The 25,832-nt window shown below is 44.3% G+C and overlaps 1 protein-coding gene across 1 annotated transcript; it reads right to left on the bottom strand.

Annotated features, from left to right (window-relative positions):
- Positions 1 to 1,592: 1,592 nt before the first annotated feature.
- On the bottom strand, positions 1,593 to 25,832 carry CARD8 (caspase recruitment domain family member 8). Its single transcript, XM_021681218.1, has 12 exons — positions 25,807 to 25,832; positions 22,140 to 22,263; positions 20,051 to 20,173; positions 14,484 to 14,538; positions 13,105 to 13,144; positions 12,215 to 12,365; positions 11,387 to 11,616; positions 11,051 to 11,313; positions 5,482 to 5,607; positions 4,992 to 5,133; positions 3,858 to 3,902; positions 1,593 to 1,972 (listed from the first exon to the last, which is right to left on the bottom strand). The coding sequence occupies exons 2-12, from the start codon at positions 22,181 to 22,183 to the stop codon at positions 1,701 to 1,703; spliced, it is 1,491 nt and encodes a 496-aa protein (XP_021536893.1). The 5' UTR covers positions 22,184 to 22,263; positions 25,807 to 25,832; the 3' UTR covers positions 1,593 to 1,700.

Below are 25,832 nucleotides of genomic sequence, written 5' to 3'. Positions count from 1 at the left end.
AAATAAGCTGGGATGGATATAAAATGGCAGGGTTCAATGGCAGAATCCAAATGTCAGGCTCTGCTTATTTTCGTGACGTACCCAGCCAGGAGGGCCTCTCTCAGAATAAGCTGGATGCTCCTCCTTCCCCCGCTTCTGCTTCTATGGAGACCATTAATCCATATTCCTCCCCTGGGTTCCACGGAACTGTTCCATGAAGTTGGATGTGCCCATTCCTGGTACCAGCATATGTACCAGAGGCAAAAGGTTTTCTGCCAACGTTTGCATTTGCTTCCACTCCTAAGTGCTATTTAGTCAAGGGACTTCATCATTCTAGTATAAATAGCAATAGATAAAATGTTAAAGACATAGCATATTAAAAAAAAAAATTAAAGCTTGTGAATGTCATGAATGCCCTCAACAGAGAGTTTTTGTAAGCCTTCCTGGCTTCTGTTCTGAGCAAGTGACACAGCAGATGTAACGTTCACTGGAATTGCTTCTTGCATGACTCAGGAGAATTGGTCTCCCTGGGCCCTGTCAATCATAAACACACCTGCCCTTGCCTTCCTCTGCCCAGACTTCCAAGAAATGTGTCAATGGATGAAATAGGAATTTTTTTTAACCTGGCTTAAAAAACATTTAGTATGGGGCGCCTGGGTGGCTCAGTTGGTTAAGCGACTGCCTTCAGCTCAGGTCATGATCCTGGAGTCCCTGGATCGAGTCCCGCATCGGGCTCCCTGCTCGGCAAGGAGTCTGCTTCTCCCTCTGACCCTCCCCCCTCTCATGTGCTCTCTCTCATTCTCTCTCTCTCAAATAAATAAATAAAATCTTTAAAAAAAAACATTTAGTATGAATATTCCTACTCTCTTCAGATATTCTTGAGGTTAAGGTATTAGGATACAGTAATAGGTATCTGCCAAGTTACACATCAGTCCTCGATAAAACCTGTGTGATGGGTAGGTGTTACCTGGACCTTTTTTGTCTTGGACACTGAGCTCAATTATCACACGTCTGCTTATCCATTTTCCTTCTTTAAAAAAAAAAAAAGATTAATTTATTTATTTGAGAGAGAGAGAGAGAGAGAGAGAGAGAGTGGGAGGAGGGGCAGAGGGAGAAGATCTTAAGCAGACTCCCTGCTTAATGTAGAGCCGAATGCGGGGCTCAATCTCATCATGACCCTGAGATCACAAACTGAGCTGAAATCAAGAGTCAGATGCTGGGCGCCTGGGTGGCTCAGTTGGTTAAGCGACTGCCTTCGGCTCAGGTCATGATCCTGGAGTCCCTGGATCGAGTCCCGCATCGGGCTCCCTGCTCGGCAGGGAGTCTGCTTCGTCCTCTGACCCTATCGCCTCTCATGTGTTCTCTCTCTCTCAAATAAATAAATAAAATCTTTAAAAAAAAAAAAAAAAAGAGTCAGATGCTTAAGCTACTGAGCCACCCAAGCACCCATTTATCCATTTTCAATGGAGAACACTGGATTTTCTCTTTTTTTTAAAAAAAAAGATTTTATTTATTTATTTGAGAGAGAGAGAATGAGAGACAGAGAGCACGAGAGGGAGGAGGGTCAGAGGGAGAAGCAGACTCCCCGCCGAGCAGGGAGCCCGATGCGGGACTGGATCCTGGGACTCCAGGATCATGACCTGAGCCGAAGGCAGTCGCTTAACCGACTGAGCCACCCAGGCGCCTCCACTGGATTTTCTCTTCCCGAGTATCGGCCTGAGTCATTGTTGTAAACTCTGCTGGCTGAGGTAGGACATCAGGTAAGGATCCCTTTGATTAAGGCTCCTGAAGAGTATCTCCAGGGCCTGAGGCCCTTTCTTCTCCACCATCCTCAGCAAGGTTTCATTCTTCCTCTGCTGCATTGGCAACTGCTGCACCAGCTCCTTCTCTTCCTCAGTGAAGACCTCACTGTCCTGAAGATCATCCAGTACTCCATTCAGGTCCCCCAGCCTGGCTTGCAGCTGCCGGCGGTGCTCCTTCATGAAGGCCACAACTGGGCAGAAGAAAGAGTTGCAGACTCAGAAAGGGATAGCTCACTTACGGGGTTTGGGAACTATGCCCAGCTTAAAGACCTTTCTTTTCTTTTTTTTTTTGAGTAGGCTCCAGGCCCAGCGTGGAGCCCAAAATGGGGCTTGGACTGATGACCCTGAGTTAAGAGCTGAACTGAGATCAAGAGTCACACACTTAACTGACTGAGCCACCCAGGCGCCCCTTAAAGACAGAATTCTGTGTGGAGATATTGCTCATTGTCTTTTGCATGTTGCCCAGAGCTTACACACACATCCTCGGGGTTCCCAGTCCATTCTCAGGGGTGTATGAATTTAGGGAAACTCAATGATCCCTCTTCTTCAATCCCATTCCCTCCCCTCCAAGCTTTGAGCACCTCTCCTTCTTCACTTTCTGGTTTTCTTTGGAACCTAGAGAGGACTCTATCTTGCTGTACATTCATCTATTCATCCTTCTAACAATTTCCAAGTTCATACATTGGTATGCATGATACCAGAGGTGCAGGTGGACTAGACCAGCTCCCTACCCTTAAGGGTCTTCTGATAAACTGTGTAGAAAGAGATTTAACTGGTTATGTACAACACAGAAGGGATTGGGAGCACTGGAGAGACAGTATTTTGCATCGTGCTGACTCAGGATTCATGCTGGTGCCCCATATATAATACCTCCTGACAATCACACCAGCTGGCCAGGAAAAGGGTCTGTCGCGCATTTCAAGCCAATGTGACACCTGAGGTGCCTTCTCTTCAGGGAGAGGGATCAGGAGATGCTCTCTTTCTCCTCCTGGATGATCTGGTTTGGGACAGGAGGCCTGTCACTTTTACTGTGTGGGGAGCCTGACAATCAAAGCCAACAGTATGGAAGGCAGAATGGAATCCTCTGAATCTTGGGTCCATATTTTATTTTATTAAAAAAAATTTTTTAATTATTATTTTCTTTAGTAATACTCTACTCCCAAGGTGGCACTTGAACTCACAACACCAAGGCAAAGAGTCACATGTTCTTCTGACTGAGCCAGCCAGGTCCCCCTTGACTCCTTACTTTGAATAATTTCTTTCTCTGCTACCTACCAGTTCCAGTAACCTTAACCAATTCCCAGGTAATCCCTGTTCTTGATTTTTACAACAGCCTCATAAGCCGGTTCCCACTTCCTGTCCATTCCCTCACCCATAGTCATCCACACTGTTCAGAACAGTGATTGCATTGCTACCCACCCTTCCAAAGTCCCCCTTTGCCTTCAGCCTAAGGTCCAAAAGAGTTTCAGCCTAAGGTCCAAAAGAGTTCAACCATCATCCTTATGCTTTCAACTTCTGTTTCTTGCCTGCCTCGGGTCTCATGTGGCCTCCGTCCGTCTAAATTTTCCTCTCCAGCCATATCGACCTACTTTCACTTATTGTTCTATAAGACACAGAGTGCATCCTGGAGAGAGGAAAACTTATAGTTCACCAGATGCAAGACGTTTTCCCCAATAAGATGTGGTTGCATGTTCAGAGTCTGCATATTATACCCTCTCATGAATTCACTGAAGTGGATCATGCTCTGTCTTTGTCTCTGACACCACTCAGTTTTTGTCGATGAAGAGAAGGTATGATCCCTTATTGAGACACATCACACCACTCAAAGACCTCCTGAAATCAGACACATCCCTCTGACTTTTGGTGTAAACACTGCACTTGGGGCGCCTGGGTAGCTCAGTCATTGAGCATCTGCCTTCGGCTCAGGTCATGATCTCGGGGAACTGGGCTCTCTGCTCAGCGGGAAGCCTGCTTCTCCCTCTCCCACTCCCCCTGCTTGTGTTCCCTCTCTCTGTGTGTCTCTCTCTGTCAAATAAAACAAAAACAAAACAAAATAAAACACAACACTGCACTAACCTGAGAAAGGAGGAGGGACCAATGCGGCATGAAACTTGAGGTCCACTAGGAAAAAAGGAAAAGTTGGAGAATGAAATGAGTCATTTACCTTTATTTAGTTTTTCCTTTTTTTTTAAAGTTTTTTAAAGTTTTTGTTGTTGTTGTTGTTGTTTTATTTTTTTGTAATCTCTACACCCAACATGGGGCTTGAATTCACAACCCTGAGATCAAGAGTTGCTGGCTGTTCTGACTGAGCCAGCCAGGTGCCCCTGTAGTTTCCCTAGTCTTTGATGTAATGCACTAAAATAATTTAATTCCATTTCCTAAGTTAAGGATCCCATTGAAACATTGATATACTAATGGAACCCAATTAAGTAGGTCACTCACTGCCCATTAAGGAAATGCATCAGAGGAAGGAACACATTTTTCCAATATTCTTTCTATTTATAAGCCAAAATGTGGAGAAATGTGAAAGCTATGGTAAAATTATCCCACTGTTCTATATAAATTATCTTCTAGGCAAATGTATTTTAGACACGAAATACCATCATGAAGTGAGTACATTCGAACAATAAAGGATGATATTCTTTAAACCCTGTAATACTGGGATTGTTGATAGTGCAGAACTTTTAAGTTGGACGTGCTTCTAAGTTGGTGGGAGGTTTGCCAATTGGAGCAACCATTTGGAAAAATCACTAAAGTGTGTTTACCATTAAGACTTCCACGTGGTCTTATGTTTTCTTTCTAAAAGCCCTGCTATTGTTTAAATTTCTGATAAATTTTGTGTCTTTCTTCCTTCAGCAACTGTTTAGTCCCTTTGTATGGCAACAACTATAAAATTGCCCAGAAGATAGAATTCAATTGACTTTCTGCTCCTTCTGATTCTTATAATTAGCATCTCCTGTTCACTACCACCTAGGTATGAGAGGTTCCAATTCTGCATACCAAGAGCCATTCCTATCCCAGGCACACATGACCACTGCCAGCACTTTTGTTTCAACTCAACACTGACTATAAACTGGCAGTAGATTTGTTTTCTTCTCTGGGATGGGACCATAAACAGACCTTCTCCTCTGACACACTTCACTACAACCAAGGGGAGAGGGACATGATTTTTTTCTTCCCCCCAAACCTTAGCCTCATATTTTTACCTACCTGGCTTCACCAAAGTGTGCCAGACCAAAGTCTTGTGTCTTTTGTCAGTAACGTTAAGTACAATTGGTTCCTCCATCTTCCCAGCATAGACTTTAGAGAATACCTGGATTTCTCCAGGACTCCTGTAGGATAATTTCAACTCCTAGAGGAAACATACCACTTGACTTAAAGTATCAGGAGGTTGCGAGTGGGGTGAAAAGACCTGTTTGCCTGCAGTGAACTGGCCACTGAAATATACTCCATTTCCTATATAGTCTCATGGCTAAATGAGGGAAAAACAGAGGTAGAATGGTCAACAATCTTTTAAGTTTACAATTTTAGGAAATAGTATTATTCCATGGAAGGAAAGATAGCCCAGCTCTTATCAGGATATGGTTCAGAGAATAGTCACCTGAGCTACTGACCCTCCACTGGTCTTCCATTTTTTTTTCATGTATACAAAATATTTTGAAACCCAAGTTAAATTTGAGTAGATTCAAATTCTACTGACCTTGGGCATTATTTCCAGATGACGTGAACTGGACACAATATAACGGGAACCAAAATTCAGGGGATCCACTGGGGGTGAGGTCTGTAGACGCACACCATGAAACTTAGCTTCTTCATCATCTATTGCCTGAGGAAGAAGAAAAGAAGCAAATCGGGCGCCTGGGTGGCTCAGTTGGTTAAGCGACTGCCTTCGGCTCAGGTCATGATCCTGGAGTCCGGGGATCGAGTCCCGCATCGGCCTCCCCGCTCAGCGGGGAGTCTGCTTCTCCCTCTCCCGCTCCCCGCTCTTGTGCTCTTTCTCTCTCTCACTCTCTCTCTCAAATAAATAAATAAAATCTTTAAAAAAAAAAAAAAGAAAGAAAAGAAGCAAATCAGGAAACATAGCTAAAAGTAAATAAGCAAAAATATATATATATATAAGTATATATATTTATATATGTATATATCAATAGGCCTCTGGACGTGAGGGGATGTATTTTCTTTTTTTTATGTTTTATTTTTGAGTAATCTCTATACCCAGTGTGGGGCTCAAACTCACAACCCTGAGATCCACAGTTGCATGCCCCTCTGACTGAGCCAGCCAGGCCCCATACATAGAGGGATGCATTAATAAAACTTTACTGGTGATTATCTCAGAGCTAGGGATTTCTTTCTTTTTCTTTTTCTTGTTTTTTCTTCTTAGAGGTAGAGAGATGGGGGAGGGGCAGAGGGAGACTCAGAGAGAATCTTAAGCAGGCTCCACACTCAGCAGACAGCCCAACTCTGGGCTCCATCTCAAGATCCTGAGATCATGACCTGAGCCGACATCAAAGGTCAGACGCCTAACCAACTGAGCCATCCGGGCATTCCCCAAGGGATTTTTTTTATCACAAATCTCTGTATGGTATGATTTTTCTTTGTATAATGTGGCAGGGATTGTCTGAGTGCGCCTCAAATCTGGGGACAAAGTGGCTTCCTTCTTTTTGCCCCGGGAGGGGACCATCCCTGTCTGCAGCTGCATCTATAAGGGATGGGGGTAGAGACGACTTCCCTCCATCGTGAGGCTGCTGCCCCGTGAGGTTCTCTTCCACCTGCACACCAGCAAGCAACACAGCAGTGATACCACCCCAGAGACCCAGAAGCAGAGCAAAGGAGCCCTCAGAACTATCTGAGGAGCCGCCAAAGACACAGAATGGAACTCAAATGACAAAATAATAATAGCATTTGAAAAGTCTCAGCTACAGCTCAATAGAGACTTTATGGAATCAACGAGCAAGAATCACTGTCAAAAACAATTACAGTAGATGGTGTCATTATTCCAGTTAGTAAATACTTTTGGTGGGTAGTGATCAGGAGAGGGCAGGAAGGGGAAAGAGAAGCTGGTGATGTTATACTTCTCCATATGGGTACTGGATACATGGTGTGTCCACTGTGAAAATTAGGGAGCAATACATTTATCTGCATATTTGATTTAAATTAAAAGAAATCCGTAGATCCATTTGAAGGAAAGAATGTCCGATGCTGGAACATGAGCTGGACCCGGAAGTTCAAGTGGAAGAAAAATTTCAAATTGTATGGAGAAGGAAATGAAACCATGGTGGGGTAGAGGCAGGGGAGGGAGGCGGCAGGTTCTCAAGGAGTCACTACACACACACTAGTAAAGAGCAGCAGCTCCAGAGGGATAAAGAGAAAAGGACAGAGGGAAGACAATAATGTGCCATGCCATCTCTGATGAAGAATTATTTTAGGGGTGTCTGGCTGCCTCAATTACTACAGCATGCGACTTGATCTCGGGGTGGTGAGTCCGAGCCCCACGTTGGTGATAGACATTACTTTAAAAAACTCTTTGGGGCACCTGGGTGGCTCAGTCGTTAAGCGTCTGCCTTCAGCTCAGGTCATGATCCCGGGGTCCTGGGATCGAGCCCCGCATTGGGCTCCCTGCTCCACGGGAAGCCTGCTTCTCCCTCTCCTACTCCCCCTGCTTGTGTTCCCGCTCCCGCTGTGTCTCTCTCTGTCAAATAAATAGATAAAATCCTTAAAAAAAAAAAAAATAAATCTTTAAAAAAATTATTTTAAATGAGGAGATATATTTAACTGAAATTATAATAATAAGAGATTGGAACTTAAACAACCAAATACATCAGTATAACAGTGATAGGTTATCATTGAGAGCAGATTTCTGCAGATAGTGGGACAGACTCCTGTACTTAGCTTGTCGTATGGGTCGAACCTGATTCCCTTTCCCTTTCTTATTTTTTATAGCACGTGTCATATCACATATATTTTTCCTGTACCACAAGCATTTCCATCTTCCAAACAACCTTTGGTAGTCCTGCTTTTGTCTGTTTTGTCCACTGATGCATCCCCAGCCACTAAAATAGTGTTTGGAATAGGTAAAGCACAGAATAAATATTTTTGATTGGATCAATGGATTTCCATGGAGCAGCACTGTTGAGTAGAAATATAACGCAAGCCCCAAGTGTAATTTCAAATTTTCTAGCGGCTGCATTTTTTAAAAAAAAAGCAAAAAGCAGCAGATGAAAGTACTATTACTAATATATTTATGAAATATTTCATATAACCCCACAAATTATCCTTTAAATATGTAATCAATATAATTAACATGTATAGGGGCGCCTGGGTGGCTCAGTCGTTAAGCGTCTGCCTTTGGCTCAGGTCATGATCCCAGGGTCCTGGGATCGAGCCCCACATCGGGCTCCCCGCTCGGTGGGAAGCCTGCTTCTCCCTCTCCCACTCCCCCTGCTTGTGTTCCCTCTCTCGCTGTATCTCTCTCTGTCAAATAAATAAAATCTTTAAAAAAAAAATTAACATGTATATACTTGCATTATATTCTATCTTCAAAATCTTTGTGTATTAAAAAAAAATTTATTGCATATCTTAAATTTATAGCACCTCTAAACCAAAGAACTCAACAGCCAGGCATGGCATCTGGCTACCATACTGCATTGTGCAGCTCATCACACAAGCAGGGAAAATTCTCTGGGCAACCAGCGATATTTTGAGTTTAACTTGCGTTTTCAAGTGGAGAAAAGGTTTCTCCACTCGTCTTCCCCTCCAAAGAGAGGAAGACAGACCACATTTCATTCCTTCTGTCAACATTTCATGAGTGTCTACAACAGGCCTTACGCTGTGCTTTTAACTAACTTGTGATTAAGAGGAAGTGGTCCCTCCCATGTACAATGTTTACAATCAACAAAAGTACAGACAATAAGCAAATAAAGAGATTTATGAGGCCAATGGAGGGAAGGAAGAGGGTTGATGGTACTAGAGCCAAATGATGCCATGGACGAAGGAGATGACTTGGTTTATGTCCCAAGTGTAGTAAGGATTCATGGAAGAGTCTTGGCCAAGAAGAGGTGCGATTATTTATGTTTGTAAAAGATCTCCCTGTTGCCAGATAAAAAGCAGAAGCTACATGTACAATAATGGAACCAGTGGAAGAAGTCTGAAGGCCTGAGTCATATTTCCAGCAGAAGTCAGCGGAGGAGCACTCCATCACTGGCAGCGGCGAAGAGGCAATGAAACTGGCTCGAGTCACATTATGAAAGCAAACTCTGAAAGCAAAGAGAGCTGGACTTGAGCATCTCCTTACTTATTTACTGTCTGTTGCTCTGTAGGTTGCAAGCTCCAAAAGAGTTCATAGACTATTACGAAAGCAAAACTCACTGGGCTGGAGGATACACTGGATGAGGAAAGGAAAGGAAACAGAGAGATGGAAGATAAACTCTAGATCTGGGATCAAATGACTTAGCGGAACTTGGTTTTATATCCTCCATGGAGAAGACAGTTGAAAGAGCAGGGCAGTTTTGGGGAAGATAAGGAGGTTAATACATGAGGTAGGTATGCTGATGGGCAGTCAAGTGGGCGCATTAAGTCGGGCAGTTCACAGATGGAGCTCTGGAGAGTCCAGGACAGGGATACAGATTTAGGAATCCTCTCCTTCAGTGGGATTTGGTGACAGGCCTGAGAACAGTCACTAAGACCATCAGTGCGTTTGGGAGATGGGGGGTTTCAGAGCAAGCACCTGCAGAAGTGAAGACCTGGAAGAGGGACCAGAATGGTTAACTAGGAGATTGGGGAAATAGGATGTGAAGGAATAATAGAGGATTGTTATCAAGGAAGGGTGAGGCCAACAGCACAACATGCTGTCAGACATCAGGGAAGAATCATCCAATGGAGATTTTGAACAGAGCCATCTGAAGAAGTGGAGGTACACTAACCCAGTGAGAGGCACCTGAGGGCAGAGTGAGCCCTGAGGAAGGTACAGACCAGGCGGTCCATAAAGCTGATGATCCATTCACCAAAACACAGAAGAGAGAAATGGACACTAAGAGGGGAAGGAAAGCATCTCTCTAATATGGTAGCTATGGTCGATCTGGGGTTGCTGAGGGGGATGTGAGTCCAGGGTGGGACACACTCACTGAGACGAGGGTAGATCCTTCCGGGTGTGGTGTCCTCCTGGGAAAGGCCAGAGGGAAATGGGTCCAGGACACTTCTCAAACCCTGGCCTTATGCAAGTAGGGGGCAGTCTTATCACTGCAGGAGGGGGCGTGAGGGTGGAGGAGGAGTGAAGCTGGCACAGAATTAGACTTATAAAGTTGATGGCAGGGAAATGAAGTCACTTCCATTTCATTGTTTCTACTGAATCAGTAAAGTAGGAGCAAATGATCCTATGAGATTTGGGGTCCAGGAAGGAAGAAAAAGCAGGATGGGCCAGCCTGTGTCCAGAACAAAAAGAAGATCCCATACGACTTTTTTGGGGTTTTGTTGCTGGTTTTTTGTCCCTGTGTACCCCAGGAACGGTCATCTTTAGCATCGAGATTAAAATATTTTCTTTTGTATTTTAAATACCCACAGTTACTCACAACCCTAATGACCACCAGGCATTCACTGTCTCTGCTTGGGCTGTAGGAGAATTAACCAATTGGTCAGAAAATCAAATGATCTTCCCCTGTAAAGTCTCCACCATTGGTCAGAAAATCAAATGATCTTCCCCTGTAAAGTCTCCACCAAGGCTCAACCAATTGGTCAGAAAATCAAATGATCTTCCCCTGTAAAGTCTCCACTTTATCTAGGAAGGCAAGGGCTCTAGAGCTTCAAGGGCCACCATGTCTGCTTCAGCACTAACCCAGGAAAGATTGGGGGACTCTGAGCCTTTACAAAGGCATTAGAGGGAGATGCCACGGCACAAGAGGAGGATGATTCCAGAGGGGCGTGTGTGTGTGTGTGTGTGTGTGTGTGTATTTAATTTAGATATTATTAATTTCAAATCTACAATGAAATCTCTGCATTACTTCTTCTGCCATTCCCCATAAGTCTCGTCCCCTGTTTTCTTTCTCCTTAAAAGCCAGAAAAGACAGCTCCATTTTTAGCAGAACTGAATTCCTATTGCAGATCCTTGCATATGGCTCAAGAGTCAGCACCTACAGATTGAACTCATGGAGGGTGATTCATGCTTCTATCAATGAAAGCCGTGCATTGACTTTTCTGTTCAATATAGAAACAGAATGTCGAAGGTGATAGGCTGACAGTGTAATTCTCATATCTTCTCCAAAATCTGCCAGCCTTACCTTCATTAACAAGGAGTCGCTGGGGATAAGGTACAAGTGAAATTTAGTATCTTCAGGGTGGAAGTGATAATAGATCAGGACCGTGGAAGTGATGGGGACCGAAACACCGGTTCCACTGGCGATTCTCAGCAGGATCCCCATCAGAGAGAAGCTGGGGTTTTCCAGGACTGCACAGAAAGGCTTCACTCGGGCTGGCGGCTCTAGGACCATCCCCTCATCCTTAAAATGGGCAACTTGGAACCAAGAGATATCGACCTCATTTGCTGTAGGACAACCACAAAGACGATCAGACAGTGTTCCCCACCATCCCCATGGCCTCCCCTCCCCCCTCCTTACCTGGGAGGGAGATGATGTGGGGGAGGTGGATTTCAGCGATGACCCCCTTGGGCTCCACGGAGACCTCAAACAAAGGGCCTGCCACCATCCACTGCTCCTCGTGCTGTAACTTCAGGTCCAGATGCTGACCCCAAGAATCGAACGCAATCCTCACGGTCACTGCTGCTGTTACCAAGAAGCCAAGGTGTGTCGCTGGCCATAGATAGAAGCCAGCCATGGGGAAGTGGACGCTGAAAGGAGCCAGAGTGAGAGTCATGCTGGGAGAAAACCAGGACTTTGATTTAAAGAACAAAAGTGCAGAGGGATGTGGAGCTTGGAGTGGAGCAAGGTTCAAGACCCATCCGTGACTTTCACTACGTTAGAAAACTCTAGGGAGTTAATTAAACTCTCTGAGCCCTGGGGCACCTGGGTGGCTCAGTCAGTTAAGTGTCTGCCTTCAGCTCAGGTCGTGATCCCAGGGTCCTGGGATCGAGCCCCGCATCCGGCTCCCTGCTCAGCGGGAAGCCTGCTTCTCCCTCTCCCACTCCCCCTGCTTGTGTTCCCTCTCTTGCTGTCTCTCTCTCTCTCTCTGTCAAATAAATAAATAAATAATCTTTAAAAAAATAAAAAAATAAACTCTCTGAGCCCCAATTTCTCTGTATTCTACATATGTTGAAATTAACATACCAACTCAGTGCATAGAATACAGAGAATATTGACAAAATTTCAGATGTCTTAAGGGATGGATCACATACCCTACCATGTAGGTGTATACATGTAAATATCACACAGCATATACTTCCTTTATAGGAGAATTATATTGAAACAATCAGCATCTTCGATTCTTACCTGTATCCGTTTGCACTCTTATCAATCAACTCTATGTCCACATTTCCTTCAGGTCCTAGAAACTGATTACTTTTACAAGCTGGTTCAACCCCGGAAAAAAGTTTAGGAGCCTGGAGGGGTACTACTGTCTTCTCTTCCAAGCAAGTCTCTTCTGAAAAATACACATTGCACGTGTGAGATGCAGATTGCTAGACATGGCATGACCTGGAGGAATCCAGGATGTTGAATCACGTATGTCCCATTGGGAATCCAGACATCAGAGAGAAGGGTATGTGGGGAGAACAAGGGGCTTTGTTCTTTGAATCCAGACAAAGAAAGGCACAAGAATGTTCTTTGTTACTACTGAAACTGCACCCCAAATTCAAAAAGGAAGCCAGGCTGGATGGCTTGGGGGAGGGGGCGGTATTGCCTCCGGCAGGAACCACAACAACTAAATTTCTACATGGTCCCAAGAAGCAGCTAATACCTGATGCTGGAGAAAGAAGGCAAGTCCATAAAAGGAACAAGCAGGAAAGCTGAAGAGGCAAAGTCACATCCGTTCATCCTAGTGTTTGCCACCGTCCATCCCGAGGCACCCCAGACCATCCCCTGGTTCCCCGAGCGTTTCCATCATCCTGCTGGGAGAGCCTTCCCAGCACCATTTGGAGACCCTCCACGCATGGGCTGCTGGACTCTACCCCCAGCATTCAGGCTCTGGGCAAGGATGATTTGCATAGAACAAATATCTCTTCCTGGACGATAGAAGTCTCTGATACACTGTGCTCTGACAAAATCGGTTTATCAAGATTTATATGTGATGGAATCTCATTTTGCAGAGAGTAGGGATTTGCACAGGAAAAATAAAAAGTCTCAAACTGTTACTTAACCTTTCTCAGCTTTTCTTCTCTTACCTCGAAGTGCTCTCAATCTTGCTTCCTGGCTGTGTGGTACCTAGAGAAAATAGAACACAGTGTCAGCTATTGATGTGTATACAGATGAGTGGGTAAACACAGGAATTGGGCTGAGGCTTAAGATACAGCCAAACCAGTGCCCTGCTCTCCTTGAATCTCACGTGGCTTTCAAACTACTTCACACCACGTGGGACAGTTTCCAACCATGAGCACTTAGAGGTGGAGCATGTAATGACAGGATGTAGGAGAGTCAAGTCAGGTAAATTTTTCCAAGGCAACACAGTGAGTATTGGGCTGGTATACATGCTGAATTTGAAGATGGAGCCTATAAGAAAGTCCTAAAGGTGAAATGAGGTCATAAGAAAGAACTCTTAATCCAATAGGACTGGTATCCTGGTGTCCTTATATGAAGAGGAAGAGAGAACAGATCTTTCTGTCTGTCTGTCTGTCTCTCTCTCTCTGGATACACAGAGGAAAAGCCATGTGAAGACCCAGGGAGAAGGTGGCCATCTACAAGCCAGGAAGAGAGCCTTCACCAGAGACTAGATCTGCCAACATCTGATCTGAGACTTCCAGCCTCCAGAACGATGAGAAAATTAGCTTCTATTGTTGAAGTGCCCTAGTCTGGGGTATTTTGTTATGGCAGCCCTGGGAGACTCATAAATAGGAATGTCTCCTAACCCAAAGCAATCAGAGTATAAACGTCACAAAAGATCAAGACCCTTAACCACACATTGCTTATTTTTTTGAAGTCTTCACATGGATTAGATTAAAAGAGAACAGGCCCCTTTTAGTTAAACCAAACACAATCCAGGGGCGCCTGGGTGGCTCAGTCGTTAAGCGTCTGCCTTCGGCTCAGGTCATGATCCCAGGGTCCTGGGATCGGGCCCCGCATCGGGCTCCTTGCTCCGCGGGAAGCCTGCTTCTCCCTCTCCCACTCCCCCCGCTTGTGTTCCTGCTCTCGCTGTGTCTCTCTCCGTCAAATAAATAAATAAAATCTTTAAAAAAAAAAAAAAACAAACACAATCCAGTGCTGCCCCACTGGAAGATTTCTCACTTCTGAGTTTGCTTTATTTGTCTTTGAAATAGAGTCTATAGGATCCTCTCATAGAGCTTCCATGGACAATAAAAAGAGAATGTGTTTAATATCCCCAATAGAGGGTTTGGAATATGGAATCCATTCCAGGCATTATATCCAAGATTACAAATACTTCATATTTGCATTTTGGTTGTAGGGAGGATGGTGTTAGAGATAAGAATAATTGCTTTTGATCATCACCACCACAAAGGACTTCAAGACTATCTTCACGTAAAACCACAGGACATTTCCATCAACCCACTGACACACCCCTGGTTTCATCTCTATACCAGCCAATTACCTGATTCTTGTGCCTGCGAATATTCCTGCTCCTCATGTTGACCTTGACTGGAACCCTTGAGTTTCAAAAAAAGGAAAATGTTAGATATCAGTTCACAAGGGGTGCCTTACTGGCTCAGTCAGTGGAGTATGTGGCTCTTGATCTTGGGGTCATGAGTTTGAGCCCCCTGCTGGGTGTGGAGATTACTAGAAATAAAATCTTAAAAAACAAGAAAGAAATAAGTTCACCCAAAAAAATGAAAGGGATGTGATTACAAGCTAGAGCTGTTCGTCCAAACAATGGCCTTAGCCAGAAGGGGCCATTTAAACTTTCAATTAAATTAAATTAAATTAAAATTCAGCTCTTCAGCTGTACTATTCACATTTCAAGTGCTTAATACCTACATGTGGCAAATGGCTACCACATTGGCTAATGCAGAATAGAACATTTCCATCATCACAGAAAGTTCTACTGGACAGTTCCATTAGACTCTCAAAAGAGAGACAACCTGGGGGATGCCTGGGTGGCTCAGTCAGTTAAGCGTCTGCCTTCAGCTCAGGTCATGATCCCAGGGTCCTGGGATCAAGTCCCACATCAGGCGCCTTGCTCAGCAGGGAGCCTGCTTCTCCCTCTGCTTGCTGCTTCCCCTGCTTGTGTTGTCTCTCTCTCTCTGACAAATAAATAAATAAATAAATAATTTTTTTTTAAGAGATGACTTGGACAGAAAGATTTTTTTTTTTCCAAAGATTTTATTTTATTTATTTGAGACAGAGAGAGAGAGAGCACATGAGAGGGGGGAGGGTCAGAGGGAGAAGCAGACTCCCTGCTGAGCAGGGAGCCCGATGTGGGACTTGATCCAAGGACTCCAGGATCATGACCTGAGCCGAAGGCAGGCAGTTGCTTAACCAACTGAGCCACCCAGGCGCCCCGACAGAAAGATTTTTTAACCAGATATATGGAGAGTAGAACTAAGGGGATCTCTCAAACCAAATGTGTCTTGACCATTCTACCTCTTCTCCTATTATTCCAGTGTCCAAAGTGGTCATACCTAACTTCTTTTGTTTAAGTTGCCCTGATTGGGCATGTGTTGCTTCAGCTGGCAGTTTGGGAGATGACTCCTGGTATTTCTGAATCTGGTGGGCGTGATGGCAAAGGAGATCTGAGGGGCAATACCTGAGGGCAAGTTAGATGCACACTACCCACACTAAGTCCTTTACTGTGGAGAATATTCTAAATGAGTTTGCAAAATTTACTGCAGAAAATTCACAGAAACAAGAAGGTGGACTTAGTGAAGGTCAAGGCAGAGGAGGGGAAGAGGAAGAGAAGAAAAAGCAGAAGAGAGGTGGAAGGGGTCAAATAAAGCAAAAAAGGAAGATGGTATCACAAAAGGTTAGGATTGCCAAAATTCCCAGAGCGGAAAAAGAAATATGTAACAGGAATGTGTGGCCTTTCAACTTTCAAAACTGATCTTAAAGAAGCACAGAGAGGGGCGCCTGGGTGGTTCAGTTGGTTGTGCATCCGACTCTTAATTTTGGTTGACATCATGATCTCAGGTTGTGAGATGGAGCTCCGAGTAAGGCTCCACACCAAGCTTGGAGTCTGCTTGAGATTCTCTGTCTCCCTCTCCATATGTCCCTCCCCAGCTCATGCTCTCCCGTTCTCTCTCTTTCTCAAATAAATAAATAAAATCTTTAAAAAATTTTTTTAAGAAAGAAGCACAGTGTTGGGTGGTTTTTTTGTTTGTTTTGTTTGTTTGTTTGTTTGTTTTGCTCAAAAATTCTCCTGCCGTGCCTCAGTAAAAGGAGAGGATGAAATCCTCATTCAGGGAGACTTTACAGATGACATACTGGAGGTCATTCAGGAAAAATGAACAGAGATGGATGATGACGGCATTGAGGATCTTGGAGAAGCAGTGATTTTTGGAAAATTCGTCTATATTTAATGGTCAAAACTGAGAGTTGATAGGGCCAGAAGGAGGGACCTTTTAAAAAAAATATGTATTTATCCTACAGTAAAACTGTAGACTAATCTTACCCTTAGCATTTGCACTGTTCTGGATGAGGCTGCCTGGTTTTTTGGTTTTTGGTTTTTTTTAACTGCCAAAGTCTAATAAACAGGGGAGGCCATCACGCTTATGCATGAAATAGAATTTAGTCAAATAAGTATTTGGGGTCATTTGGTAAAAATAATTTTTAAATAGATAAATAAATAGATGGCTCTAATTGGTATCCTATGACTGCTGGAATAAAAACACTGAATTACCAATTGACTCATGGGTGGAATACATGCTCCCATAGCAGTTCCCCAAACTTGACTGTGCCTGGGAAGCTTTAAAAATTCCCCAAAACATGGATCACAGCCCAGACCAATTAAATCAGGGGGCTAGAGGTGGGGCCTCAGCATCGTTACTTTTAAAGCTTCCCAAATGATTCCAATATTTAGCCAAAGTTGATAATCATGATCTATAGGGTGAGCTAGTGGTTCATGAAGTAAGTGCCTGGTTGTGAGAAATCTGCCCTAACACAGGTGATATTTTCTGGATGAGGACAACCAACTCAATCCAATCTCTGTCTTGGGGAGCTGGAAATGTGGAACGAATCAAGACCGGGGGAATCATACGGCAAGAGTCCTAGCTCCTAAGAAGGGCTGTGATGAAAGAGGACCAAAGCACTGATTTCTGTGGGTACAGTAGTTATTGCATGATTGATGCTGTGGGATCATGAAATGTCATCTAATTTCACTGACATTTTCTTAGATTCTCTTGATTTCTTGCTCTATGCATGTAATCCTTGATCCCCAGACTCCTTATATAGTCCTTGATATCTCTATTCACTTCAACATGAAAGGGATTCACAGAGAAACTGATAGACTAAGGCTAAAAAGAACAAGTATTTGGAGAAATGGAGTTAAAAAGAATCTGTAGCTCTTTTCTCAAAAGGGTTTTGGGCAAGTCATGTGAGAGAACCTTGACCTGCCCTCCTAAGTCTTGGTGCTATGTCTGGGGCCACAAAATCAGCCATGGATTATGTCAGCCCCATGCAAAGCACTGAGGGTAAATACACCACCTTCTGTTCTCTTATGGTGCTTGTGCGCGCTGGGTTCCAGTGGGTGGCTGTGGTGGGGATTTAGGAGGTGGAAGGAAGCCACTGGTAGGCGGGAGCCGGCTCACCCCAGATCATGGGATTCGATTGGTACGTTTTCCGGGAATTTAGTGCGTAGATTGTTAAACATGTTAACGTTGTTTTTTTTAAAAGATTTTATTTATTTATTTATTTGACAGAGAGAGACAGCAAGAGAGGGAACACAGCAGGGGGAGTGGGAGAGGGAGAAGCAGGCTTCCCGCTGAGCAGGGAGCCCGATGTGGGACTTGATCTCAGGACCCTGGGATCCAGACCTGAGCCAAAGGCAGACACTTAACGACTGACCCACCCAGGCGCCCCAACATGTTAACATTGTTAACAGAAAATTAAATTCTATAAAATTTTCATTTAAATAGACCTATTTTACAAACAAAAGTAATAAATGTTGAAAGCTTATTACTTTCTAATTATTTTACTACATCTTACTATACTCTGCGCTCTTTTGTTTTTAAGTTTAGTTATATTTATTTTTTTGTAATCTCTACACCCAAGTCGGGCTTGAACTCAGGGTCCCAAGATCACGAGTCATATGCTCCACTGACTCAGCCAGCCAGGCACCTCTATACCCTCCCCTCTTGAAGTTATTTACATCTAAGGTATCTGTGTGGTGAAAATACTCTTGTAGTGGTGGGCTACTGCACACCTATTTCCAAAGCCATGCTCAGGGTCATCATGTTGGTAGTCTGCAATCCACCATGATGGAAGTAGTCACCCCACAGAAATCGGCCAACACTACACATAAAGGCTTTCCCCCACCTTCCTCTGGGGAACTGGTGCTGAACAATTTCTAGCACACCACTTCAGGGACCCCACTCCATCCTTCAGCCTCAAGAGCAGGCTGTTTCCCAGAGCACTGAGTTAGTTACTCGCATTGATTCCCAGCTCAATCAATGGTCTTTGCATCCGTTACTGCCTTTTTGTGTACAGCTCTCAAGACTTCTGAAGGAAGAGGTGATTGGCCTCATTCAGAAATTTCTGGTTTGTTGGTAAGACTGGATAAATAAGCTCATTCATTCTCCCCGGTTCCTATGTAAGTGACCTGAATCCCCCGATTCTCATGCGCCCCTGTGATATCGAGGAACGGAATCCAATACTACCATCAACATCCCCTTGTAATCATTCCCCTTACTTGGAAACCGCTTCCTCACAGGACTGAGGTCCAGCAGCAAGTGTTGGCTCTACTGTTGTCTCTTCTTCACATTCTGAGGAAGGACAAACCTGGAAGCCCTCGTCCGACGTCTTAAAACTACCGTATACAGATTCGTCACCATATTCACAGGAAAACAGAACTCAAGTTGTGTTACGAATACAGCATGGAGGCCTGGTGGCAGGACAATCTCTGCAGCATGACTTTATGTTAATTAAAAGCCCTAGACCCCATGCTTTGTCTTTAGGGAAATCTTCTCTCAAGCCCCCATAACTCCATCTCATTCCTCATTATAATGGATTTAACTGTGTCTCTACGTCCCGCTCAACATTAATGTTTCCATCCTGGGGAAGCAGAACTGAGTGGATTCTCAACACCTGGTACTTTCTGTAAGGTTTTATTTCATAATGGGCTGTTGACCTAAGTGACCTTGGCGAGAATTTTTGAGAGAAGAGAAGATTCCTAGCTTATATTCTCCCTTACCCGTCATTGGTGCCCAAGAGAATGGGATCCTACTGTGATTGAAATTCTAGGACATCAGTGAGAATATGCATGTGCTGTAAGAACCCACGTAGTACTATCACTCCTCTTCTGCCTCCTGCTTCTACATGGTGAGGGACTCATGAGGATGCTAAGAGGGAAGGAAAACGGATATCGGGCTTATTTTCTTCTTCTACTGGGGATCCTCATCCAGATATGGAATAGAAAAGCCCTATGCCAGGTGCTTTCTTCTTCACACTTGAGAGCTGGTCTCTGGTCTCCCTTGGCTGGCTGGGATCAAGATTGGGGTTAGGAGTGTCCTTTGGGGGACGCCTGGGTGGCTCAGTCGTTAAGCGTCTGCCTTCGGCTCAGGTCGTGATCCCAGAGTCCTGGGATCGAGCCCCGCATCGGGCTCCCTGCTCAGCGGGAAGCCTGCTTCTCCCTCTCCCACTCCCCCTGCTTGTGTTCCCTCTCTTGCTGTGACTCTCAGTCAAATAAATAAATAAAATCTTTAAAAAAAAATAGTACTGGATCATTGTCAATTTCCTGGTTTTGACAATGACTACTGTTATAAAAGATATCATCATTAGGGGAAGCTGGGTTGAATGTACAGTTTTGCTTCTTCTGTACCGTTTTTGCTACTTCTCATGAGTCTTAAACTATCTCAAAATAGAAAGTTATAATGATGAAAAAGAAAGAAGAACTATGCTGATTTTTACACAAAATAATCCAAATCTCTTTGATTTTCATGAATCTCTATGAGACAGAGGGACAAAATCCAAAATTGTCCACTTTTCCTCACGGAATATAGTGTCCCTTACCTATAAACCACTCGACGAAGTTGGGCCTCCGGAGAGCGGGTGACCTTCCGTCTTCCTCTTGACATGTAATTGCGCTCTGGGGACCATTCCTCTGGGCTTGCAATGCAGCAGGACCCACACAGCCTGGGAAAACGCAAGGGAGTTGTAATTTGATTATGTGTGAGGAACTTGATGGTGGGACAGTCTCTTCACTGTGAGGTAGGGGAAGTAACACAAATTGGATGTTCCATCTTTAGAGAGGCATTCTCTGATGTCTGCCTGGGATCCACTTATTTCAGTGTTAACTGTTTCTCTGTCTCCACTCAGCAAACAGTGATCTCATCTCGGGAGGCATGCCTCATTTGATTCTCAACCCCTCATGTTCATCACGTATATATGTGTAATACCTGCTAAGACTCACGACAGACTCAGATATAACTTGTATAACGATATTGCGTACTAGTAACGTAGGGGGGGGTAAGAAGTTCCTTATTCTGGGCGCCTGGGTGGCTCAGTTGGTTAAGCGACTGCCTTTGGCTCAGATCATGATCCTGGAGTCCCAGGATCGAGTCCCGCATCGGGCCCCTGCTCGGCAGGGAGTCTGCTTCTCCCTCTGACCCTCCTCCCTCTCATGCTTTCTGTCTCTCGTTCTCTCTCTCTCAAATAAATAAATAAAATCTTTAAAAAAAAAAAAAAAAAGAAGTTCCTTATTCTTCGGCTATCCTTCACCAGTCCTAAACAGGAGGAACTTTTATAAAGTTGCACAACACCAGATGAATTATACTTCCCCAAAAGCAATAGCTCTTTATTTAGTGTGAGTTTGTCATGACTACGGAGACCAAAGAGACAAGAAATGACGGTGCCAGCCTATGGATTCTTAGAACTTACACTCATGTCAAAATTGTGGCTTCACTCTCTGAGTTAAATATCAGTTTTCTGACTTTTAAATAAGGATATAACAGGGGCACCTGGGAAGCCTGCTTCTCCCTCTCCTACTCCCCCTGCTTGTGTTCCCTCTCTCACTGTGTCTCTCTCTGTCAAATAAATAAATAAAATCTTTTAAAAATAAATAAATAAATAAACAAGGATATAACACAAATCCTTGTGATGATTAATTATAATCAGTATCCCAACTAGAAAACATTAGGTTACCAATGAAAATAACTCACTTCAGTGGCCCTCCTTATTCCCTAGCATGTGGGGGGATTCTACCCACACCATAGTAGCTGAATCTTTGGTCCAATTCATTTATTGCAAGTTCTAAGACAACGCAGAAATGTGCATTAATTGGTCACAGATAAGACATGAGCCTCTGAAAGCATGCTAATGAGAAGGAGCAGAAACACTCATGGATAGAGTTAGTAAGTTTGCCTTGTGCCATGGGATGGTCAAAAGCATGGCCATGGCCTCAGAGAAACAGTTGGAGGAACATCCATAGACTCACTTGTGCTCAGGTATGAAGTGGTTGTGGTCAGAGTCAAGGTATATTACCCCACGATGGGGGCACCTGGGTGGCTCAGTCGTTAAGCGTCTGCCTTCAGCTCAGGTCATGGTCCCAGGGTCCTGGGATAGAGCCCCGCATCGGGCTCCCTGCTTGGCAGAGAGCCTGCTTCTCCCTCTCCCACTCCCCCTGCTTGTGTTCCTGCTCTCGCCGTCTATCAAATAAGTAAATAAAATCTTTAAAAAATATATATTACCCCATGATGGAGAGAAAAAGTCTACATAATACGTCCGGATTTTCCCCTTCTGGTATGATGAGATGCACGAATAAGTAAAAATGTAAGCGGATGGGTGCCTGGGTGGCTCAGTCGGTTAAGCATCTGCCTTCCGCTCAGGTCATGATCTCAGGGTCCTGGGATTAAGCCCCGCATCAGGCTCCCTGCTCAATGGGGAGTCTGCTTATCTTTCTCCCATCCGCCCAGCTTGTATTCTCTCTTTCCCTTTCTCTCTGTCATAAATAAAATCTTTTAAAGAAACGTAAGCAGAGCCTTTTCTTTAAATAAATAAATAAATAAATAACAAAGGCCATAGTACTCTGTATTTCATGGAAAAATAATGAGATACAGAGGAATCAAAGGCATCAAGAGCCCTTAAAGGGTAGTATACCTACTCTCTCCATGTCAGAGAGCATCTCCTGGATCTGTCAGAGGCCATCTCCTGGATCTTTTTCTTAAATGTATCTTTTTCCGTTGATCAGCTGGTGTGTTTATCTCTCTGCTATGTCTCTATTAACCCTGAGAAAAGAAAAGAATATTGTATTCAACTAAGTTGGAAGAACTTGCAGATAAATGTTAGCTGTTGTATCGTTGTATCTCCACACCATAGCCAAAATTGCTTATCGTCCATTCAAAAAAAATACATCAGTTGATTTGTTTCCAGTAATGCTAGACACTTGGGAGAGAGACGGAGAAAAGATTATGACTGGGCGCCTGGGTGGCTCAGTTGGTTAAGCGACTGCCTTTGGCTCAGGTCATGATCCCGGAGTCCTGGAATCGAGTCCCACATCAGGCTCCTTGCTCGGCAGGGGGTCTGCTTCTCCCTCTGACCCTACCCCCTCTTGGGCTCTCTCTCTCTCACTCTCTCTCTCTCTCAAATAAATAGATAAAATAAATCTTTTTTTAAAAGATTTTATTTATTTATAAATAAATAAAGCCTCCATTCCCCTGATGAAGATCAACAATTACACAGCTTTCCACAAACAGAAACAGCTCTGGGAGGCATCTGGAATCCACAGAAGAATTTGCAGCAACACAGTGGGACAAAAAAACTGAAGAAAAAAACACAGAAAATGAGAAGGAAGAAGAGCTTCATTTTGCACACACCACCTTGCAACTTGTAAGTTATGGAGATGACTTTGTTCCTTAAACGTCACGAACCAACCTCTGCCAGCTTCCAACTTGTCCTCTGCAGTTTCCATACCTCTCTCAGCCTTCAGAGAATTGAGGAGAGTCAGGGGCTTGCTCTGGATGAGGCTTTGGCTCAAGAGAATGTTGTGGCTGCTTTGATCTCCCATCCAGACCATTAAACTTTCTCCACATCAGCAATAAGGCTGTTTGTCTTTCTTCTCATCTGTGTGTTCCCCAGAATAGCACTTTTCATTTCCTTCTAGAACTTTCCATTGCATTCACAACTTGGCCAACTGGCACAAGAGGCCCAGCTTTTGGCCTGTCTCTGCTCTCAACATGCCGTCCTCACTAAGCATCATCATTTCTAGCTTTTGATTTAAACTGGGAAATGTGTGCCTCTTCCTTTGGCTTGAACACTGAGAGGCCATAGTGGGGGTATTAATGAGCTCAATTTTGACAACGTTGTGTCTCAGGGATGAGGGAGGCCCGAGGAGAGGGAGAGAGATGGGGAGAGGCAGGCCAATGGAGGGGTCAGAACACACACAACATGTATTGATTAAGTCCACCATCTTACAAGGGCCAGGTTCATTACAATAGTAATGTAGGATTGCAGGGTTTTTGTCTCCCGGAGTGGAAGAATGAATCTCGCCCATATAAAAGGGTGAATGAAGTGAAAGTTTGTTAAGTGAAGGTGAGAGCAGAAAGGACAGAAAAAGCTCTCTAGAGAGGGGTCCCAAATGGGTTGCCACTGAGGGTTTTTAGGGCCAGTCTTTTATTGTAAACTTGACAAGGCAGCTTGTGGCCTTGAGATTCTTGTGCTGTCTTGGTTTGAGCAAGGACTATTGATAACACCCTTAGTGACTTACTTCTTTGATGTCTGGTCATTTTCTGTGACCACACGGTAGCCGCCAAAGAAAATTACTCCCTAACATCCGGGGCCAGGTGGTCTGGTCTATTCCCTTATCTCTTGTTCACTCTGTCTCAGCACTTCTGCCTGCCAGGAAGAGTTTCAGAGCCCAGCCAGAGGCCCCCTACCTTCCCTGCCTATCCCTTAACCCTTTCCTTACTCATTCCTCCCTCTGGAATAGAATCCTTAACTGCCATTAGGGAACGGGACGTTAGGGGACAGGATGATGACCACTTTGGCTGCTTCCTGCTGAAATGGGGCAGCGTGCTGTATGGCAGAATCTATCCAGGGTTTGGTCTAGAGGCCCGTGGTATGGTTTCGGGGGGTCGTGATGGACAGCAGGCGACACATGCATCAACACATGCAAAAGAATATCAAGCTCAAAATTGTGATCACATCTCTTAATAAGATCCCCAGTTACCAATTCCATTAAACAGACCAGTGGATATCTTGATCTTATTTAATTGATCACCAATGTCACCTATTAATAGGGACTCCTTGCAAGAGTTAGGTGTAATGTTGGGGCACCTGGGTGGCTCAGTCGTTAAGCGACTGCCTTTGGCTCAGGCCATGATCCCAGGGTCCTGGGATCGAGCCCCGCATCGGGCTCCCTGCTCTGCGGGAAGCCTGCTTCTCCCTCTCCCACTCCCCCTGCTTGTGTTCCCTCTCTCGCTGTCTCTCTCTCTCTGTCAAATAAAATCTTAAAAAAAAAAAAAAGAAAGGCACATTAAAAAAAAAAAAAAAGAGTTAGGTGTAATGTTAAAACAACGCATATGAAGAAACTCCTCACATCCTAAATGGTGTAGTCATAGTAGATAATCAACATTGGCCTGCTTTTTGAGAAGTCCCTCTCTGACCTCACTTAATTTTTGGTTAAGTGCATCTAGCACCTGGGAAGTGTCATTTAGAGTCCTGCTGGGTAAACATACTGTTTTGCCTATTTTATGTGTAGTCCTAGCGTAAGTGCCTGGAGACCCACCAAAACGGCAGCCAAAGCTATTGTGTCAATTACTCTGAGGTTTACCTCAAGTTGTCTAGCTTAGGCAAACAACTTTTAAAGACGATCAGAACTAGGATTTAGGGGTGCCTGGGTGGCTCAGTCGTTAAGCGTCTGCCTTCGGCTCAGGTCATGATCCCAGAGTCCTGGGATCGAGCCCCGCATCGGGATCCCTGCCCAGCCAGGGGCCTGCTTCTCCCTCTCCCACTCCCCCTGCTTGTGTTCCCTCTCTCGCTGTGTCTCTCTCTGTCAAATAAATAAAATCTTTAAAAAAAAAAAAAAAAGAACTAGGATTTAGGGGCGCCTGGGTGGCTCAGTTGGTTAAGCGACTGCCTTCGGCTCAGGTCATGATCCTGGAGTCCCGGGATCGAGTCCCGTATCGGGCTCCCTGCTCGGCAGGGAGTCTGCTTCTCCCTCTGACCCTCCTCCCTCTCATGCTCTCTGTCTCTCATTCTCTCTCTCTCAAATAAATAAATAAAATCTTAAAAAAAAAAAAAGAACTAGGATTTAACATCCGCAAAGGTGGGTTATTGAAACGTAATTTCTCTCTATAATAACCCTCATTTTTAGATTTAGCCAAGTCAAGACTAATTTGTTTGCAAAACAAGTCCAATTTTAACAAACTTGTTATAATTATTTAGATAAGCCCAGCAAGAATAGCACTTGGCCATAAAGATCTTTTTTTTTTTTTTAATGTTCAGCTAGTCACCATACAGTACATCATTAGTTTTTGATGTAGTGTTCAATGATGCATTAGTTGCGTATAACACCCAGTGCTCATCACATGTGCCCTCCTTAATACCCATCACCCGGCCATATAGATCTTCTAAAATTTGCTTTGCTGGAAGTTTTTACAAGGAGTCTCTAGGTTGAACTCTTAGTAGCCTCTCCAGGCCAGAAGCCAAGCCAAGCACTTGCCATCAGACATGACCGCAATACCTGTAGATTTGGGTGAATTCCTCTTCACGAGGTCTCCAAAGTATCCTGAGTTTCCTGCACCTGCCAGGAAGCGACATTCTTTACTCACCCCGGGAAGGCTGCTGGGAACTTTAG

This window comes from Neomonachus schauinslandi, chromosome 16 (assembly GCF_002201575.2).
Source record: "Neomonachus schauinslandi chromosome 16, ASM220157v2, whole genome shotgun sequence".
NCBI lineage: Eukaryota > Metazoa > Chordata > Mammalia > Carnivora > Phocidae > Neomonachus > Neomonachus schauinslandi.
Note: the sequence above shows the minus strand (reverse complement) of the source record. Positions and strands in the feature narration are given on the sequence as shown.

Excerpts from the sequence above, each read along its gene's own strand:
- CARD8 (XM_021681218.1), bottom strand. The coding sequence starts at position 22,183 with ATGGCCTCTGACAGATCCAGGAGATGCTCTCTGACATGGAGAGA. Across the intron at positions 11,617-12,214 it reads AAGAGTGCAAACGGATACAG|CGTCCACTTCCCCATGGCTG; the intron begins GTAAGAATCGAA and ends GGCTCCTTTCAG. Across the intron at positions 11,314-11,386 it reads CCACATCATCTCCCTCCCAG|CAAATGAGGTCGATATCTCT; the intron begins GTAAGGAGGGGG and ends GTTGTCCTACAG.